At 45.2% G+C, this 20,691-nt stretch overlaps 1 protein-coding gene across 2 annotated transcripts in view; it reads right to left on the reverse strand.

Annotated features, from left to right (window-relative positions):
- The window catches only part of trappc9 (trafficking protein particle complex 9), a 287,181-nt gene extending 269,339 nt beyond the window's left edge, over positions 1-17,842 (reverse strand). Inside the window, 9 exon segments of one of the 2 annotated variants that reach the window (NM_001142140.1) lie at positions 2,719-2,862; positions 6,110-6,326; positions 10,031-10,156; positions 10,699-10,820; positions 11,875-11,901; positions 12,982-13,110; positions 14,046-14,191; positions 15,896-16,498; positions 17,652-17,725. In NM_001142140.1, coding sequence (NP_001135612.1) covers positions 2,719-2,862; positions 6,110-6,326; positions 10,031-10,156; positions 10,699-10,820; positions 11,875-11,901; positions 12,982-13,110; positions 14,046-14,191; positions 15,896-16,479 — 1,495 coding nt within the window. In that variant the 5' untranslated portion in view covers positions 16,480-16,498; positions 17,652-17,725. 2 annotated transcript variants of the gene reach the window in all.
- Between the last annotated feature and the right edge of the window lie 2,849 nt (positions 17,843-20,691).

The following is a 20,691-nucleotide window of genomic DNA, read 5'->3' on the forward strand; positions in this document are numbered from 1 at the left end:
AGAAGTTGCAATGCTTGCGCTCACCAAAGGAACAACCCCAACTCAACTCAACTGCAAAGAGCAGTCTGACAAAATTGATGCAGACAAAAACAAAAGATTCAATATATATATATATATATATATATATATATATATATATATATATATATATATATATATATATATATATAGAGAGAGAGAGAGAGAGACAGACAGACAGAGAGAGAGAGAGAGAGAGCATTAAAGGGGAGGGCATTGCTTGGGAGCTTAATGCACAGAATGACTTTATGTCCTGTATATATTGGCAATGGGTGAGTGCAGAGGGGCTCTTGTATTTATTTAGTATCTATAGGGTGTCTGATTGTGCACCCCTGGCCCATGTATAGCTAACCCTTATAAACACACAGCGCTGGGGATAAATGATAGATGTGAATACAAGTCGCTAAGACTCTCATCCCACATAATCCACTGCCGCTCCTCCAGCAGCTTCATTAGAAAAGCGCCACCTCGGCAGTTTCTCGCTCCCCTGAGGGAGTTAATGCAGTGTCTTCATTTGCTTTTGATTCCATGCTCGGTGTAAATAATTCAATCTGTTTCTTATCGCGGCCGCTGAATTATTATGCAGGAAGCGCCATACCGCTTGTTAAAGGGATACAAGCTCTTACCTTGTTATTCACACACCCCAATTATATTAGGGGCCGAATGATCAAAGTAGGAAACCCAGAAGCTCTTTTTTTTCCCCAGTTGTTCAACAGTCGGGAATGTTTTGAGCAGGTTAAAACGTTTATTCATTAAAGCTGTTACTTGGAACTCTATGGGGTATTAGTGCTCAGGGCAGCTCAGCAGCAGCACCAGGAACTAATACCAACCCAAATAATTAAAAAAAGTAAGCTTTATCAGAAAGGTCTATATAAATACAGCCATAAGTTTAGAGAGTCCTCTATCTAAAGAAACACAGGATTTATTGTCCTTGTTCTTTTGTGTTCTTCTGTATGTAGGAAGCGCCATACATTACATTACATTAACATTTATTTATAAAGCGCCAACATATTCCGCAGCGCTGTACAATAAGTGGGTTACATACATTGGACATACAGAGTAACATATAAAGCAATCAGTAACCGATACAAGAGGGGAAGAGGGCCCTGCCCAAAAGAGCTTACACTCTACAAGGAGTAACATATAAAGCAATCAATAACTGATACAAGAGGTGAAGAGGGCCCTGCCCAAAAGAGCTTACACTCTACAAGGAGAAATACAGCTTGATAAAGGGATACAGCTCTTACCTTGTTATTCACAAACCCCAATTATATTAGGGGCCGAATGATCAAAGTGGGAAACCCAGAAGCTCTTTTTTTATTCCCACTTGTTCAACAGTCGGGACTGTTTTGAGCAGGTTAAAACGTTTATTCATTAAAGCTGTTACTGTTCTGTGCAGTAGAACTCTATGGGGTATTAGTGCACAGGGCAGCTCAGAAGCAGCTCCAGGAACTAATACCAAGCCAAATAATTAATCCCCACTAATCATATATCTCTCAGTAATGTGTCTATACAAACCCAGGTCCCATACAGCCCTGTCCCAAGTCACCGTACTGGACCCTGGGAGTTGCAGTAATACCAAAGGATCCCTCCATCTGTTCAGGGGCAAACCCCCTACGGTGGGCACATAGCGTGGCATTTCCAACACCCCCTCCCCGCCCCAATCTGCTGATATATGGAAAAAGGAAACACTGACAATAGGTTTTATAGCTTCTTTGAGCTGCTTCACTTATCATTTAGAATGAGAAACTGGTGATTTAATTAATCCTGGAAAGAAACACGACACACGGCCCTGGATCTGCGCTGCTCCGTTCATTAAAGCCGCTTCTAATGAATTAGCGTGCCCACAAGCTAGCCCGCTTAAATGCTTAATTTCATGCACCGTCCGCTTGCAGCATGGTAATCTCTCTACCACACCGCCTGGTTCTGGGAAGGAAAATGCTAGGTGGGCAGCTTTCTGTCAGTATGACACATACACAAGCCCGACAGGGGATACAAAGTAAAGACTCAGTAAGCTTTATCAGAAAGGTCTATATAAATACAGTATAAGAAACGCTGCACTGAGTCCTCTATCAAAAGAAACAAGTGATTTATTGTCTTCTTTTGTATACACATGTTCTTCTGTGTCAGACTTCCTGCTCTCAGAAAAATCTTTCAGAGTCCGCTCAGTTCTCTCCTCTTTCCCTCTCCCCCCTTACTCCTGTTCCCCCTCCCAACAGAATTGAATTCACTCCCCCACCCAACAGAATTCGCTCCCCCACCCAACTGAATTCACTCCCCCACCCAACTGAATTCACTCCCCCTCCCAACTGAATTCACTCCCCCTCCCAACTGAATTCACTCCCCCTCCCAAGTCTGTGTAATCTGAGCTACCAGCAGCTAAAGCTGCATCACGGAAGCTACTGAGACCAAGCTAAAATGGCAGCTGATATCTTAAACAAACAGAGGGAGGTTCCAGGGCTGTTTAAAGCTTTCTGCAGAATAAATATAGCATTCTAGGTGGCACTAATGTGGCTAATCTATTAAAAAGCCAAAATGCATTTCCTTCTCCTCTAAAGTTTGCTGATTAAAAAAAAATGGCATAGGAGGTACCAGTGGGGTACAGACGATGTAATTGGGCCCCTCATGGGTACGATAATATCTAAGCTTCAGTATCCCCCGCATATGCTACAAGCACAGGAAAGCTTCCCCGGTACTAACCTTGGTCCGACAGGAAGTCCAACATGGTTTGCAGAAGGAAAGAGAGATGCCGTACGGCCAGGGCAGGGTTCCCCATCCTGCGAGAAGCGTATACCAACTCATGGAGCAGGCGCATCTGCACAGCCGCCCATCCCTTGTGTGTGCCTGTAGGAAATAAGCAAGGCCATAATGACATATCTCTGAGGACAGACACTCCTGAGGTCCTGGTCATATTAGATAAATTGCCATAAATGCTCTTATTTTGGGAAAAATAGGACAATAAGGACAAACACAGAGAAAATTGGAAATAATTGTGCCTATTTCTCAAATTCCCTGATAATGGCATTCATTAATTTTACCTTCAGTGTCATTGGGCTGTGCCTGCTAGAATCACACACTATTGCTATAAGCTCCTCCCACTCAGGACTACAATAGCAAATGCATGTTCAACTCTATTGGTTAGTAAAGATATAATATAATAGTGTACGACAGTGCTGTCCAACTGGCGACCCCCCTCTGTGTGGCCCCCCACCTGTCTGGCTGCTTTGATGGCTTACCTTTGAGTAAGCATTAAATGGTATCAGTACTGAGATTAACTGCCCCCCTGCATGGTTCTCACCTCAGATTCAGGCTGTAATCCCTCTGTATTGTTTAAACATGTAATCCCCTGTGTTTTTCACACCTTTTAATACCTGCATTTTTCACCCCCTGCAGTGTTCACACCTCAGGCTCAGACTGTAATCACTCCCATTGTTCACTTCTTCACACCTCAGACATAGGTACTGTAGGCAGAATATGGCACATACAGCCAGCATAGGGCAGGTAGAGTATGGCACACACAGGCAGCATAGGTCAGGGAGGGAATGGCACACACAGGAAGGGTAGGACAGGCAGAGTATGGCACATACAGCCAGCATAGGGCAGGTAGAGTATGGCACACACAGGCAGCATAGGTCAGGGAGGGAATGGCACACACAGGAAGGGTAGGGCAGGCAGAGTATGGCACACACAGGCAGGGTAGGCAGGCAGAGTATGGCACACAGAGGCAGCTTAGGGAAGGCAGAGTATGGCACACACAGGCAGGGTAGGACAGGCAGAGTATGGCACACACAGACAGCATAGGACAGGCAGAGTGCTGCCTGTGTGTGCCATACTCTGCCTGCCCTATGCTGCTTGTGGGAGGTGAACCTGGCATGGGTTTGTTGTGGGAGTTTGTTAGCAGTTGGAAATAGCCATTAAATGGTCCCTAAGGTGTGTAATTATGTACTGGGGGTTGCTCTGCTATCCACAGGGGAGGAGGAGGCATATGGAATTTAAGGGTATATCTTAATATGACATAATTCTTTCACATATGAATGACGGTTGATATCCCCGCAAGCATTTGGGATTTTGCTGTGCTACCACCATTGTGATAAAATAGGTGTGGTTTTGAAGTGGGTGTGGTTTCAAAAAGGGGAGTGGTCAAAACTGGCTTCCATTAGCGGCCCTCCACCATGTATGCTAGAGAAATTCCGGCCCTCGGCACAGTAGAAGTTGGACAGCACTGGTGTACGAGGTCAGGGGTACCAAATCCTCTCCTTTGCTCCCTTAGAGTTCTGCAAGATGAAGCAATTCTAATGAAGAGTCCGCACATAGGGGGTCATTTATAAAGACTTTGCACCTGGGCAGTAACCTATAGCAACCAATCAGTAATTAGCCTTTCTCATCCAGCTGCAGGTTGAGCAGTGAAAGCAAATATCTGATGGGTTGCCATGGGTTACTGCCTAGGTGCAAATGTGCTCAGTCTTTATAAATAACCCCCATTGTGTTTTCATGGGGTAAGTGCTATATCCTGGTACTAATTTAGCCATACAGCCATACTCTGGGGTAATAAGGTGGCAACAGGACCACTTAAAAAGCCCCACTATGCACCCATAATCTAACTGAAGGACTTGGGGGTGCAAAATACAGCTGGTGTTCTCCCCACGTCTCCCAGCCTGTAGCAGGGCTTCTGTATGAGTGCACAAATATATCATATAACGAGATGTTATTTTTCCAATGCGTGGGATTGCGACTGCTGCTCTTTTGTAGGCGCTGCTAGAATCCAGCACTCGCTGCTCACATCTCTGCCTTCCCAGACAAACATTCCTGCCTGGCCCAGGCACATCCTACAGGGGGGATTCAGTGCCACCGCGCCGAACATCCTAATGGCTTAGAGCCCCCCCTCTCCCGTACCCCAATGATCCTCAAATGAATCTCCTCCCGCACTGCAACACTGCCCTCTTTACATGCCTTGGGCACAGAAGCACACCCGCCATTTAAGTCATTGTGCTGGTTCCTTTGTTAAACAGGCTCCGCTACAAAACTTACTTTCCTGCTGGAAATGGCAATAGAAATGAGATTTCTGAAAAGTCTTTTCTACCTCAAGAGTTCCTAACAAAATAACTGCTTTACGGAAAAGGAATGAAATGTTATATACGGGAGCCTTTGTGCCTGGAGTGGCGGAAAATAAGGATAATTCAGAGAGAGGGCGCCAAGGATTGTGAGTTACAATGGGTTTCACGGGAGGGGGTTCCAACGTTCCTACGGGAAAAACAAAGCATTGCTGGTTCTATAGTGCAAGTATAGGGACTCCAGCCTGCAGCAAGACAGCTCCTATTCAACTACAACTCCCAGCATTGTCTTTATAAAGTCTGTGAGTACAGGAAGCTTACTGTATAGAACATTCCTTCTCTGTATATTTGTATTTATACATATGGGTAGGGGGTGCCATAGTGTTTCCCTTAGACAGTACAGTATGGGGGTACAGCTTATTGTGTGCCCAGAACATTCCTTCTCTGTATATTTGTATTTATACATATGGGTAGGGGTGCCATAGTGTTTCCCTTAGACAGTACAGTATGGGGGTACAGCTTATTGTGTGCCCAGAGCATTCCTTCTCTGTATATTTGTATTTATACATATGGGTAGGAGGTGCAATAGTGTTTCCCTTAGACAGTACAGTATGGGGGTACAGCTTATTGTGTGCCCAGAACATTCCTTCTCTGTATATTTGTATTTATACATATGGGTAGGAGGTGCCATAGTGTTTCCCTTAGACAGTACAGTATGGGGGTACAGCTTATTGTGTGCCCAGAGCATTCCTTCTCTGTATATTTGTATTTATACATATGGGTAGGAGGTGCCATAGTGTTTCCCTTAGATAGTACAGTATGAGGGTACAGCTTATTGTGTGCCCAGAACATTCCTTCTCTGTATATTTGTATTTATACATATGGGTAGGGGGTGCCATAGTGTTTCCCTTAGACAGTACAGTATGGGGGTACAGCTTATTGTGTGCCCAGAACATTCCTTCTCTGTATATTTGTATTTATACATATGGGTAGGAGGCGCCATAGTGTTTCCATTACAAAAAGCAACAAGCAGCAGGTACCTTTACTAAAGTCCTTGGGATCCAGTGACAGGCTGTATCCCGGCAGCGTCTCCAGCAGGAGTTTATAGCAGGCCTTCCATCCGGGCTCTACGATACTTGGGGCCACACACTGCATTGCAGCGACACGTTTAAAGAAGGAAGATTTGCGACGAAAGCCGATGAGTTCGTACAATTCAGAGAGTACACTGTAACGCTGAATCTTCTCTTCTTCGGAAAGCTGCAACCGAGACAGACAGTCATTTGTATTGTGTATGTCTAGAGCAACATTACAGCAGACATTTGCCATATAAACACACACACACACACACACACACATATATATATATATAATACAAAAGTATGGCTTATTGATATCATTGGCATTTTCTTATCATTTACAGTAGGGGGTACATTATCCCTTATAATACATGAGTGATACTCAGAGTTCCCTGTATAACTCAGCCTGCAGCCTTGTGCCTTTATATGGGCACAGAACCCCTCAGTGACTGCTAATATCCTTATCATTTACAGTAGGGGGTACATTATCCCTTATAATACATGAGTGATACTCAGAGTTCCCTGTATAACTCAGCCTGCAGCCTTGTGCCTTTATATGGGGGGCACAGAACCCCTCAGTGACTGCTAATATCCTTATCATTTACAGTAGGGGGTACATTATCCCTTATAATACATGAGTGATACTCAGAGTTCCCTGTATAACTCAGCCTGCAGCCTTGTGCCTTTATATGGGGGGCACAGAACCCCTCAGTGACTGCTAATATCCTTATCATTTACAGTAGGGGGTACATTACCCCTTATAATACATGAGTGATACTCAGAGTTCCCTGTATAACTCAGCCTGCAGCCTTGTGCCTTTATATGGGGGGCACAGAACCCCTCAGTGACTGCTAATATCCTTATCATTTACAGTAGGGGGTACATTACCCCTTATAATACATGAGTGATACTCAGAGTTCCCTGTATAACTCAGCCTGCAGCCTTGTGCCTTTATATGGGCACAGAACCCCTCAGTGACTGCTAATATCCTTATCATTTACAGTAGGGGGTACATTATCCCTTATAATACATGAGTGATACTCAGAGTTCCCTGTATAACTCAGCCTGCAGCCTTGTGCTGAAATAACAAAACTAGAATAAAATTATTATGAACCTAAAACTAATGCATATAGACACTATCACACACACACCATCCGCAACCCAAAGTGAGAGTAAAAGTGGCGTGGGTATTTCAGCTTCCCTGCACCTCCCTAGTTCCATGCAAGAGAGATCAGTTATGGGGGCCAGGGGGCAATGTCAATATCCCTTTTCCTCACTGTGTAGTTCCAGTTCATGTTCCAGTGCAGTAAAACTACAACCTCTATATACAGTTGCAATTGTACACTGGCCAAACTGTGTAGCACTACTGGCCCCTAATGGCCATCTGTGCTCACTGCAGGGCTTTTACATCTCCATTTATTCCTTGAATCATTTTGTTATTGAATTGATTATTTCTATGTAAAGGAGTAATCGTCAAAAAATTTCCTAGTATAAAAAGTATCATACTCCAGCACCTATCTAATGGCAGGGATGCCCAGGGGCCCACATCCAATACTGAAATTTCAGTGCGTACAGAGGGATGTGTGGCATAAGTTAAATGATCCCTAGAGTGTCTTGGCTGGCAGAATCCTAGAGAAAGAATCCTGGCTGCGCTGAGTGATATCCAAGAGGGGGGGAACTGTTGCTAAAAAATCTTGCAGTTAGTCATTTCATTCTTTTGTTTGTTAATATTCCACTTCCTAATCTATCTTTAACATGAAACTTGAATTATTATCCGGATGCTTCTAAAGTTCCTGTTAAAAGGTGGCGGGGTGGACATCTTGGATCCCACTCAGGCAGGAGGGTAAATGAGTTAGAGTCGGAAGCAATTTTGGCTACCTGGAGTCAGTGGTACCATAAACTGAGGAGTTGGAGTGTAAGGATTTACCTACAGACTCCAGCTAGGGCTAGGGATTTGTGGGGATGGAGTCATCTTTGGGTACTTGGAGTCGGGTCGGAGTCTAAGGGTTTATATACCGACCCCACAGCCCTGTAAGCAGCTCCCAGGCACAGTCTACACCCTGGGGTGAACGAGGGAAAAGAATGAGGAAACTCATTGCAGAAATTAGGGATGCACCGAACCCAAAAAAGTTTGTCCGAACCCCTGAACCCACCCTGGAGGATTCAGCCGAATCCTGAACCAAATACAAATCCTAATCTGGGATTCTGCGCCTCCCTAGCAGAAATAGAAGCAATGCCGGCCTAATGTCCGCCATAGAATTGCCAGACAGTTATTGCCCCAGTGCGGGGAAACTGGCTAAAAGCATTATGGGTAGAGGCAAAACCGTGCAGCACCTCGCAGTCTAGCTCTTCCTTCTAAATGAATATATGGGAGGGCTCCCTCAATGAGTGGCGTCTGCATTTAACCCCCAGGGGGTTACAGGGGGCTTCAGTTAATGGCGGCATTACAAACACTTGCGCTCCCCTATACCTCACCCCTATTACTGCCGCGTATATAACCCCGGCGCAGCTGTTTGTACCTGAATCCCACTGAGCATTATACACCCCTATATGAGCGCACAAATATCCCCCCCACTTCCTGCGCATGAACCATCCAGCCAAAGAGATCCAGCTGCTCAGCTCCTACCAAGCCCTATGGCTGCTGTGGGAAAAAGTTATTTTGGAAAAGGGAGCTGCTCGGCGCTGCTGCACGGCGTAACTGCAAATTGTGTAATTAACATGGCGTATAATGTGCATTTACCCGGGATGGAGCGCTCGCTTCGAAATGCCTCACTGAGACGGCAGCACTGAACACCTTGCTAATTGGGTAATAACAAGAGCGCGTGATTTAGAGCTTCCAGGTGATTTACACTAAACAGCTCTCTCTCTGTAAATAGGAGGGGGAGGAATTTAACTCTTTTTCTACCCCAAAAGGAAAGATCTGAGCAGGATAAAGGGGAACAAAAGCCCTAAAATGTACCAAAAAGCCCCCAGCCTTAGTGAGCCTTACCCCAAACCCCTTCTCCACCTTTCTGCCGATAAGAGCATAATTAACTACCGCTTTTATTAATATATTCCAAATGTACGTGCCCTGAGCGCTAGTGCCCCCTAGTGTAACCAGGAATGACCTGACCATAGACCAACTGGTTTACAGGCGGATATATCAATTTTTAGTTTGTTTTTCTAAACCGAATAAACTCGCATAATGAACGATCACTTATTTATTAATAAGGAAAACTCGTTTGAAATAAAAAAAAAAAAAAATGAAAGTTTACGAGCTGTAAAAACTCGAAAAATTTGAGTTTGAGAATACGCCTTGACTTTGCCTAGGACAACCCCCATTGGCTTCTGTAGATACTCACAAGCTTTTAAATGGCAAATTTTTACATTTGAGTTTTTAGGGTTTTTGTACTCAAAGGGGTTGTTCACCTTCAACTTAACTTTTAGTATGATGTAGAGAGTGCTATTCTGAGACAATTTGCAATTGGTCTTCATTTTTTTTTTTTTATTATTTGTGGTTTTTGAATTATTTAGCTTTTTATGTGGCAGCTTTGCAGTTTGGAATTTCAGCAATCTGGCTGCTATGGTCCAAATTACCCTAGCAACCAGGCTTTGATTGGAATGAGGGACTGGAATATGAATAGGAGAGGGACTGAATAGGAAGATAAGGAATAAAAAGTAACAATAACAATAAAACTGGAGCCTCACAGAGCAATAGGTTTTGGCTGCCGGGGTCAGTGACCCCCATTTGAAAGCTGGAAATTCTATAACGTAGTAAAATTTAGTCTACAGACCATTTTTTGAATCTGCCAATGAGAAATAGGGGGTTGGCCTATGATGTAATCAACATAATTACCAGTAAATCAGCCCTACGGGGACTGGCAGCCAATCACAGCCGGCACTCACCTGGCGCAGATTGATGTACACTACATTCTGAAGGAATTCCGAGGCCTCCATGCTCCTTTTCTGTATGGCCAGCACACGTACGGCCTTCACACAGGCTTCCAGCTCGATCACCCCTGCCGCCTTGGACTGGAAAGACAAAGGTTTGGGTTTATGCTGAGAGGGTGCCACACATACTGGGAAGCGAGCAGCGCAAGAATGTATAGAATATAGGAGACTATGCAAGTATCCAACCAATTGGAGCAAAGGGATGCACTGAACCTTGGCTAAAGGTTAAAGAGCAGGTCCTGTTTGGGTTTGTGAATAAGCCCCAGTTAAATGCAGGGGGGCACCCCATGTCCTCACAGTGTAACATGAGAGAGTAACATGAAAGAGTAACTTCTTACACCGGGGTTTTCCAGACTTTTAGGGTTTAGCCCCACTTTGAGGTACAGTTGCTACCTTCCTACAGTGTTATATGGGGCTCAGTCAGAGCCTCGAGGTGGGGGGGCAGTTAGAACCCTGCGTTCCCTGAAGCTACTCGTATGCCATAAATATAAGCTGGCTATTTCATATACAACAGGTCAACGGGGCCAAACCTCACTGTATGTAGAAGAGTAGGGGGTGCAAAGACCCAAGTGCCCAGATGGCCAATACAAATGAGGTTACGCACAATCCCACAATGCCCGCACCTTCCCATAGCAAGAGATGGCCTCCTTGTATTTCTCAATGATGTCGTCAGGGCTCAGGCAATTTTTGGCACGGCCAATCTCGGTGCTGGCGTCCATATTGATCCCATTAGTCGACAGAGCACCTAGAGAAGTAAGAAGGAGCAATGTATAAGGCTTTATGTTAAATATAACAAACGTGGGTAACAGTCTGACAGTTTGTAGATATAATGAGAGAAACGAATTTGCTGCAACCCAGTGGCACAATGATGGTCCATATTATTATTTCTGGGATGAAACACGAGAACAAAGATTTAAAGTACATTGCTAATAAATAGGTTTCGTATTCGGCCAGGATTTGGCCTTATTCGGCAGGGTTGGGATTTGGCCGAACCAAATCTTAATTAGCAGAAATTAGCATTTGGAAGGGTTAAATGTTAGGGGGAAAAAAATGTCACCACCGATTTTTACCCCTTCCAGATCCTTATTAGTATATGCTTATTAGTATTTGGATTGGGTTGGGTATTCGGCTGAATGCATCAGGGTGGGTTCGGGGGTTTGGCTGAACCCAAAAAAACTGGATTTGGTGCATCCCTAGCTAATAACCAAAGGGAACAAAAGCCTTTGCCCTCCTGCATTCCTAACTAATTACCCTCCATACCTTCACTTACTAATTACCCTCCATACCTTCACTTACTAATTACCCTCCATACCTTCACTTACTAATTACCCTCCATACCTTCACTTACTAATTACCCTCCATACCTTCACTTACTAATTACCCTCCATACCTTCACTTACTAATTACCCTCCATACCTTCACTTACTAATTACCCTCCATACCTTCACTTACTAATTACCCTCCATACCTTCACTTACTAATTACCCTCCATACCTTCACTTACAAATTACCCTCCATCTACCCAGCACACTGCACATGTTCCTGTCTCCAGTTGACTTCCAACCCCAATGTGCAGCTGAGTGTGAGGGAATTGGAAGCTCATAAATAACAGATAACATAATCAGACCCATAGGTATAACACACAGCAGTCTTTTCATGGCACCTACAGTGAAACTTAAAAAAAACTAAGGATACCCATTTTATAACAAATAATTTATAACATTTGGCTTCACAGGGACATTTTATAAGTGGCACATAAGGAATCAACATTGGATGCAATAAATATTATGGGAACTCACCTGGGTCAATGAGAACTTCCTGTGCACCTATAAGGAATGTAAAAAAAAATTAAAATATAAACATTTATTTAAATGAAAATGTAAAACAGAAAATATCATATTAACCCCTTAAAGATCAAACTAAATATATAGCCACAGAGAGGCCATGTGTACGGTATGCACTGGCACCTCTTTCACTTCCAGAGCCAAAAAAAAAGTTACTCTTAAATCCTTTTTTAATTCTGTGAACACATTTCTAATGCCACACAATAGTGTACAGGTGGCCATACACGGGCAAATTTAAGCTGCCACATCAAGTCCTTTAGAGAGATTTGGCAGTTTATCTGCCCATGTATGGCCCCCCCGACGGGCCTTCCTGATTGACAGTTGCCGAATATCGGCCAGGTGTCAATTGGGGGACTGTATCGGCTCATTAATGTGGTCCTCGGTCCAACGGCCCATACCCCCGCCATTTTAATTCAATTGTTTGGCCCTAGGGCCTAACAATCGTATTAGCCCAATATTGTCCACTTTAAGTGGATTTTTCCTTGTATGGCCACCTAATATGTGCATTTAGTGTGTTGTTTTCTCCGCTGCAGCTAACCTCTCCTACCCTCCTACTCCTGGGCTACTGGGCCCTTATCACTCAGGCAGCAGTGTAAATACCCATAAGCCATTCAGATAAGGTCCCAGCTTTTGGGGCTACTGCTCTGAACATATACAACATATATAGTGTAACCTAACACAAGGCTGATTCTTTTTGCCAGAGGGGAAACAAATCAGCAAAATGTATACTCCTGAATGCAAGTACATAGAGCAGCAATGCAACACAGCATTACAGCAGTTTATAAAGCAAATATGCGCTTGTAGTGCCAAGAGACAAACACAAGATGGCGCAAGAGAGCAGAATAAAGATTCCAAGGGGCCTGTAAGAAAATAGAAGGAAGCCTAACAACATGGTCCTGCATCATCCGACAGTAACTGTAACAGAGGCAATTAAGGATAAAATACATACAAATTGATTAATGCACAAACATAAAGCATTAAATCTATTGCTCATAAGAGCCTATGAGCTTCTTAAACATTTTAGAGCCTGAGCACCCCCACATTGGGTCAGGTTAGTTCTACCTGGTCGGTGTCTCTTGAAGGAATCAGCAGACAGTGTGACGCTCTGCCTTCTCTGGGTTCCAGCCTTGCCCCCTGTGCCTCCGGGGTAATGGTGAATAACAGATGCGGAGCACAGGCCTTCCAGGGCGGCTGCAAAGATAGCGCAGAACATCATATACATATAGTTAAAAAGCACTTAAGGGGGTTGTTCACCTTTGAGTTAACGTTTAGTATGTTATAGAGAGTGATATTCTGAGACAATATGCAATTGGTCTTCAATTTTTATTATTTAGAGTTTTTTTTAATTATTTCAATAATTGTTCAGAAGCTCTCCAGTCTGGAGTTATAACTGCTATCTGGTTGCTAGGGTCCAAATTACCTTAACAACCAGGGAGTGGTGTAAAAGAGAAAATGATATATGAATAGGAGAGGGACTGAATAAAAAAAAAAAAGTTAAAAAAGTAACAATAACAATAAAATTGTAGCCTCACAGAGCAATAGTTTTTGGTGACCCCCATTTGAAAGCTGAATTAAAAAACTATATATAATAAATAATGAAGACTAATTGCAAAGATGCTATAACATATTAAAAATTAAATTAAAGTTGAACCACCCCTTTACTGTTGAATAAACACGTCCATCAAGTTCAAGCTTTTTCTCTAATATTTTCTAGCACACTTGGTAGGAAACAATATGGCTGCTCCCACATATACATACTGACACATGTGATATAGATTTATATTATCCTACACAAATAATAATCTATACCCTCATATGGATCAGCTGAAAATATTTAACCCTTCCGTGTCCTACTTTGCAAATTCAAATTAAGATTTGGATTCGGTTAAGTTTTCAGCTGAATCTTTTACAAAGGATTCCAGGTTCGGCCGAATGCAAAAATAGTGGATTCGGTACATCCCTATGTACCCCCTGTTGTAAAACATAAGGATATTTGAAGTCACCTTTATATGGTCGTGGAACTTGTCTGTGACCTATAAGATCATTACATTTTACAACAGGGTGTACTGTTTATTTCTAGGGCACAAAGGACACATGGATCCGAGTAAAGACAATGATACCCTTACCTCCGAGCCAGACAAAGTCATTGACGGCCCGTAAGAGCTCCACAGCCATGTGGTAATGCACCAGCGCATCCTGTAACATCCCTGCCTGTAGGCACAGGTCTCCCACGTGCTTGCGCATTCGGCCCTGGCAGCGCTTCTTATAGTGCCTGGGGGAACAGAATAAACAGTGGTACTGAATGGGAATGATTAGCAAAAAGCTAAGCCACCAATTATACATAAAGTTGCTGCACGAGTCAGGAGAATGAAATGGTGCTGGATGTCTTTCAAGGTGCCAGTATTAAATGAGAAGGAAAGGTACAAACTCAGTAAGCTTTATCAGAAAAGTCTATGTAAATACAGCCATAAGCACTCACAGAAACGCTGCACTGAGTCCTCTATCAAAAGATTTGTTGTCTCTGTTTTCCTGTGCCAGAGACACGCAGCTCTCTCCTCTCTTCCCTCTCCTGCTTCCCCCTTCCCTCAAGAATGCTAAGAACTCACTTCCCTCCCCTAAGGAATGTGGATCTGAGCCAATCAGCAGGAAGCTGACTCATAGTCTTACTAACTGAGCATGTACACCGGTCTGGGTCTGAGTGCAGGAGTGAGGCATTATGGGAACTTTCTTTACACAGCTCATCGATTTTTTTTTTCCTATGAGGCTTCTGATCATCTGAATGGGAAAAATATAGGGAGAATTAGGGGTTCTGTTGAGACAACTGAAGGTATGCCTGCAGCTTGAGATTAACTCTTTATTAGCCTTTCCTTCTCCTTTAATAGAAGCTGAACATATATGTGGTTAAACTATCTGTCACAAAAATAGCATGAAAAAAGACATTTTGGAAGGATAACCCTCTCTGTAGTAGCAATTCAGTTCTGATGCATAAATGAGCTGGGAACAGCTTCGATTGGATATGACTAGATCTGAATTGGTTATCATATAAGGAGTGCTTATCCCAGAAAAAGTAACAGTAATACACATCAGCAATAGCCCAATGGGAAGGTAAGGGATCAGATAGGATCTGTGCCACTGTGACAGAATGCTCTGTTATACAGATAGCTAGAATCTCAGCCATAAAGCAGGGCAGGACTGCTGCTTACAATGGGGGGGGGGGATCAGATAGGATCTGTGCCACTGTGACAGAATGCTCTGTTATACAGATAGCTAGAATCTCAGCCATAAAGCAGGGCAGGACTGCTGCTTACAATGGGGGGATCAGATAGGATCTGTGCCACTGTGACAGAATGCTCTGTTATACAGATAGCTAGAATCTCAGCCATAAAGCAGGGCAGGACTGCTGCTTACAATGGGGGGATCAGATAGGATCTGTGCCACTGTGACAGAATGCTCTGTTATACAGATAGCTAGAATCTCAGCCATAAAGCAGGGCAGGACTGCTGCTTACAATGGGGGGGATCAGATAGGATCTGTGCCACTGTGACAGAATGCTCTGTTATACAGATAGCTAGAACCTCAGCCATAAAGCAGGGCAGGACTGCTGCTTACAATGGGGGGATCAGATAGGATCTGTGCCACTGTGACAGAATGCTCTGTTATACAGATAGCTAGAACCTCAGCCATAAAGCAGGGCAGGACTGCTGCTTACAATGGGGGGATCAGATAGGATCTGTGCCACTGTGACAGAATGCTCTGTTATACAGATAGCTAGAATCTCAGCCATAAAGCAGGGCAGGACTGCTGCTTACAAATGTGAAAGGTGAGGAGTTATCTATTTGTAACTGAATCTCCCAGCAGCTTCTGGTTAAGGAACAACAGTGGGGGTTACGCTTCCTAATAGCTTTGTGGCAGACAAAACAATTAAAAACATTAGATTGAAGTGTTCAGTAAATTGCATGCCTATAACAGGACTCACCGGCTATCTGGGTCCAACCCTACAAAGTCCTTCTTCTCATATGGGACATACAGCAAAGGGATCTTCTCCCCAGACTTCTCACTAGTCCTGTCTAGACGTTTGCTTTCCAGGACAATAAAAAGGGACTGAATAAAATCCTCCACCCGCTTATCCACCGCAGCGCAGTCATCGTAGCTGGGATAGGAAGCAACGTCAATGCGGCTCTGATCCGCCATCTCGCCCTGAAACCCAAAAACAAACAGCCGCGAGTCGTACAGAGTGGAACTGTAAGCTTCCTTCTGCTGCTCGAACTTCAAGATGGTGGGAGGCAAGTCCCTGGCGGAGCCGCACTCGGCAATAGATATGAGGCCGACCACTTTACGGTGAGTCTGGAAGTCGCCCCACTCATTGTTCTCAACGGGGTACTGGTGCCGGTACCGGATAAACAGCAAGCGCTGAGTGTTCATAGGGTTGACCTGGCACACCGATGACACGCGGTTATAGATCTTGAAGAAATTCTCATTCTTGATGACCCCGATGGACTGAACCACGACAAGGAGGGTCTGATGGTCCTCCGCGCATTGCATATAATCGGGGGCACTCATTCTTCATTAAATACAGATTCTGCAGAGAAAAACAGAAATGTTATAATCGGAGACGCGGAAATTCAGTACAATTAGACATAATAGACTGACGGAACAATTGTGCAGTGCGTTCTCTGGCCAAGCTCTAGAGGCTCTAGTTTAATATATTATACCAAGGGTTCTAGGTACTGACCCAACTTTGTTTTTTTGTACCCAGTCCCTTCTGCTTTCTCCCCGGACAAACCAATAAGAAGGCTGAATTGAAATTCTACCGATAAAGTGTTGGACTTGGTGAAATTTTCCATTTCTATAGGGCCTGGACAATGACACCCTATTATATCTAGAACCGTGCGTATCAGAAGATATATTGATGACACTTGTTAAAACAGGGGTGGGCAAACTTTTAGGCTCAGGGGCCACATTGACTTTTAAAATTTGACAGACGGGCCGGCCAGCACCATCTCCGTGCGTCAGTCCCCTAGGTTTTGCGTCGCTGCGCTTACATGCAGTCTTTACGCCAAGTCTCGCGTGATGAGACTGCGGAGTTGGGATTTTCTGAAAGACAGACGATTGAAAACTGCGGTCTCTGTTAGGAAAAGCGAGACACACCAATACTCGGCGGCCGGATGTGGCCCGCGGGCCGTAGTTTGCCCACCCCTGGGCTAAAAGAACACCATCCCCGCAGAGTTTGGGCATGAAACGGGCACGGTGTTTATACAGGCACAACCCCAGCTCCCCAATAACATTCTGCTGCCGGCGGGATCCTTGGGGTTACAGTTCCACTGCATCTCCAGGTGCCCAAAGCTTTGGGTCAGAACCAGCCCCCGACATGCCAGAGCCAGAGCATTCCTAACACTGTATGAATGATGTGGGGCAAAACAACACATAGGGGAGTATATTTATCACAATGTGTAGAAAGTGGAGTAAAACATTACCGGTGATGTTGCTGATAGCAGCCAATCAGGTGCTTTGCTTTACTTTTCTATCTATTGAAAGCTAATTGCTGATTGGTTGCCCTGGTCACATCACTGGTAAGGCTTCACTCACATTTTACACAGCTTGATAAATACACCCCACAGCTGAGGGCAATGCCCGGGCCCGGTATGTGCCACTGACAGCAATCCCAGCATGCAACACAAGGGGCCACACACACAGCCGGGTATCCCTGCCCCACAGCTGCTCCCGCTACTCACACTACAAATAGAGCTTTAAAATCCCAGATACACAAAATGGGAATTCCGCCCAACGGATCCGGAAGTGACGTGCCAGCCCCGCAATCCGTAGCGCAGAGCGGGGAGCAGTTTAACCCTCCCGCAGGGATATTCCCGTCCCGCTGCTGCCTGACAGGTAAATCCCGCAGTCTCTTCTCGCGAGAACGTGACGTCCCCCACACACGGCTATATACGCGCTGACGTCACACGCAGCCTCTAGGTGGGAGGGGCCAGCCGGGACTGAGGGAAATAGTTGTGGCGGGGCGAACTCGCGTTATTACTGTGTGCAGCTTGTCAGGGAATCAATGGATTTGTTATTGTGTTGGTGCCCACTGCCCCCCACAGCCCCCCACACAGCCTTAGCGCTAAATGTCTGAATAAAACTACATTATGGTTTCCCGTTCCACTATCCCCCATGTTTGTGCCTGGGAACAGAACCCCTAGGGGCTAGAGTGGCCCCAATATCCTGCTCAGATATACACATGAATGAATGGAATACGCTCGGGTGCAGGCACATGTAGCCGATATACGCATGAATGAATGGGATACACTCGGGTGCAGGCACATGTAGCCGATATACACATGAATGAATGGAATACGCTCAGGTGCAGGCACATGTAGCCGATATACACATGAATGAATGGGATACGCTCGGGTGCAGGCACATGTAGCCGATATACACATGAAAACGCGAGAGAATGCAAAGTCTGGCGTTTTCGTGTGTATATCGGCTACATGTGCCTGCACCCGAGCGTATCCCATTCATTCGTGCGTATATCGGCTACATGTGCCTGCACCCGAGCGTATCCCATTCATTCGTGCGTATATCGGCTACATGTGCCTGCACCCGAGCGTATCCCATTCATTCGTGCGTATATCGGCTACATGTGCCTGCACCCGAGCGTATCCCATTCATTCGTGCGTATATCGGCTACATGTGCCTGCACCCGAGCGTATTCCATTCATTCATGTGTATATCGGCTACATGTGCCTGCACCCGAGCGTATCCCATTCATTCGTGCGTATATCGGCTACATGTGCCTGCACCCGAGCGTATTCCATTCATTCATGTGTATATCGGCTACATGTGCCTGCACCCGAGCGTATTCCATTCATTCGTGCGTATATCGGCTACATGTGCCTGCACCCGAGCGTATTCCATTCATTCGTGCGTATATCGGCTACATGTGCCTGCACCCGAGCGTATTCCATTCATTCATGGGTATATCGGCTACATGTGCCTGCACCCGAGCGTATCCCATTCATTCATGGGTATATCGGCTACATGTGCCTGCACCCGAGCGTATCCCATTCATTCATGTGTATATCGGCTACATGTGCCTGCACCCGAGCGTATTCCATTCATTCATGGGTATATCGGCTACATGTGTCTGCACCCGAGCGTATTCCATTCATTCATGGGTATATCGGCTACATGTGCCTGCACCTGAGCGTATTCCATTCATTCATGCGTATATCGGCTACATGTGCCTGCACCTGAGCGTATTCCATTCATTCGTGCGTATATCGGCTACATGTGCCTGCACCTGAGCGTATTCCATTCATTCATGCGTATATCGGCTACATGTGCCTGCACCTGAGCGTATTCCATTCATTCGGGTGCAGGCACAAGTAGCAGGCGTAGGGCTGAATTTCCGGCAAGCATTTTTCCGCTTACCGAAAAAATCATCCCCACACCACGTGTGGCATCAGCCTAAAGCAGGGGTGGGCAAACTACGTCCCGCGGGCCACATCCGGCCCGTCAGCCCTTTCAATCCGGCCCCCTTAAAAGAATGACGGGCCCTGATTGGTTGCGCCCCATGCGTGCGCACAGCGTCAGCACGCGGCGCAACCATATAAAAGAATGCACTGGGGAGCCGGGGAACAGAAGGACGGGACGGAGGAAGCAGCGGGTCGCTGGGGGTGGAGCTGAGAGGCCCCATAATTTTTGATGGCAGCCCCGGGCGTAACGCTGTCCCAGCCCGGTCCGGCCCGTCTGTTAGTTAATGTGGCCCCTGAGCCAAAAAGTTTGCCCACCCCTGGCCTAAAGGCTGATGCCACACGAGGCATAGGGCGGATATTTTCAGCAAGTGGAAAAATGCTTGCCGAAAATTCAGCCCTACGCCTCCTACCTGTGCCTGCACCCGAATGAATGGAATACGCTTGGGTTAAAGCACATGTAGCAGAAATACCCATAAGAACACAAGACTTTCAAACTCTCCCGTTTTTATGTGTATTTCCGCTACATGTGCCTGCACCCGAGCGTATTCTATTCATTCCGGTGCCGGCACAAGTAGGAGGCGTAGAGCAGAATTTTTGACAATCATTTTTCCACTTGCTGAAAATATCCGCCCTACGCCTCGTGTGGCATCAGCCTTAATTTGTATCTTTTTTAGCTTCAGTGCAGGAGATGAAAGGGAAATGAGGGACTTTTCAGTAAGAATCTGGGACTGGGGGCTGAGCTGTCAAAAGAGGGACTGTCCCGCAAAAATCAGGATAGTTAGGAGGTACCGTATGTAATATCCCTCATGTTTGTATCCTTACTGCAAAACTGTGTGGGATTATTTCCTAGTGGAATTTCCCCCGAGGTGTACTCTCCTCACTGTCCACTAGGTGGCGGCACTGCACTGTGAATCCCAGTTTCCCAGTATCTTTCACTATTGCAAAGGGGGCTCAGTGCACCAAGCACAAGCCAGATAAGTGCGCCTAGAAAGGGTTACACTTTATTTTTCTACTTTATTTTATAACTTTCACAACAGTTTCAATGCTTTATATATTCAATGTCCAATCATTGCTTCTATGTGTTTAGAAAAAAAAAACATTTTACTTTACTAGCCTTACTTTACTGTGTCTAGAAAATATAAGAATGGTTATGGGGAGGTTACACACTAATATACAGTAATATAGGAAATATAGGAAGTTAAATGGAACATTTGAAGAAGGCACTGGGCTGCCGGGACACCGGGGAAAAATTCAGTGGGCCTGGCAGCCCAGAACCAACTCTTAATCGGGCTCAGGGGAG

The sequence above is a fragment of the Xenopus tropicalis genome, chromosome 6 (genome assembly GCF_000004195.4).
Source record: "Xenopus tropicalis strain Nigerian chromosome 6, UCB_Xtro_10.0, whole genome shotgun sequence".
Classification (NCBI taxonomy): Eukaryota; Metazoa; Chordata; class Amphibia; order Anura; family Pipidae; genus Xenopus; species Xenopus tropicalis.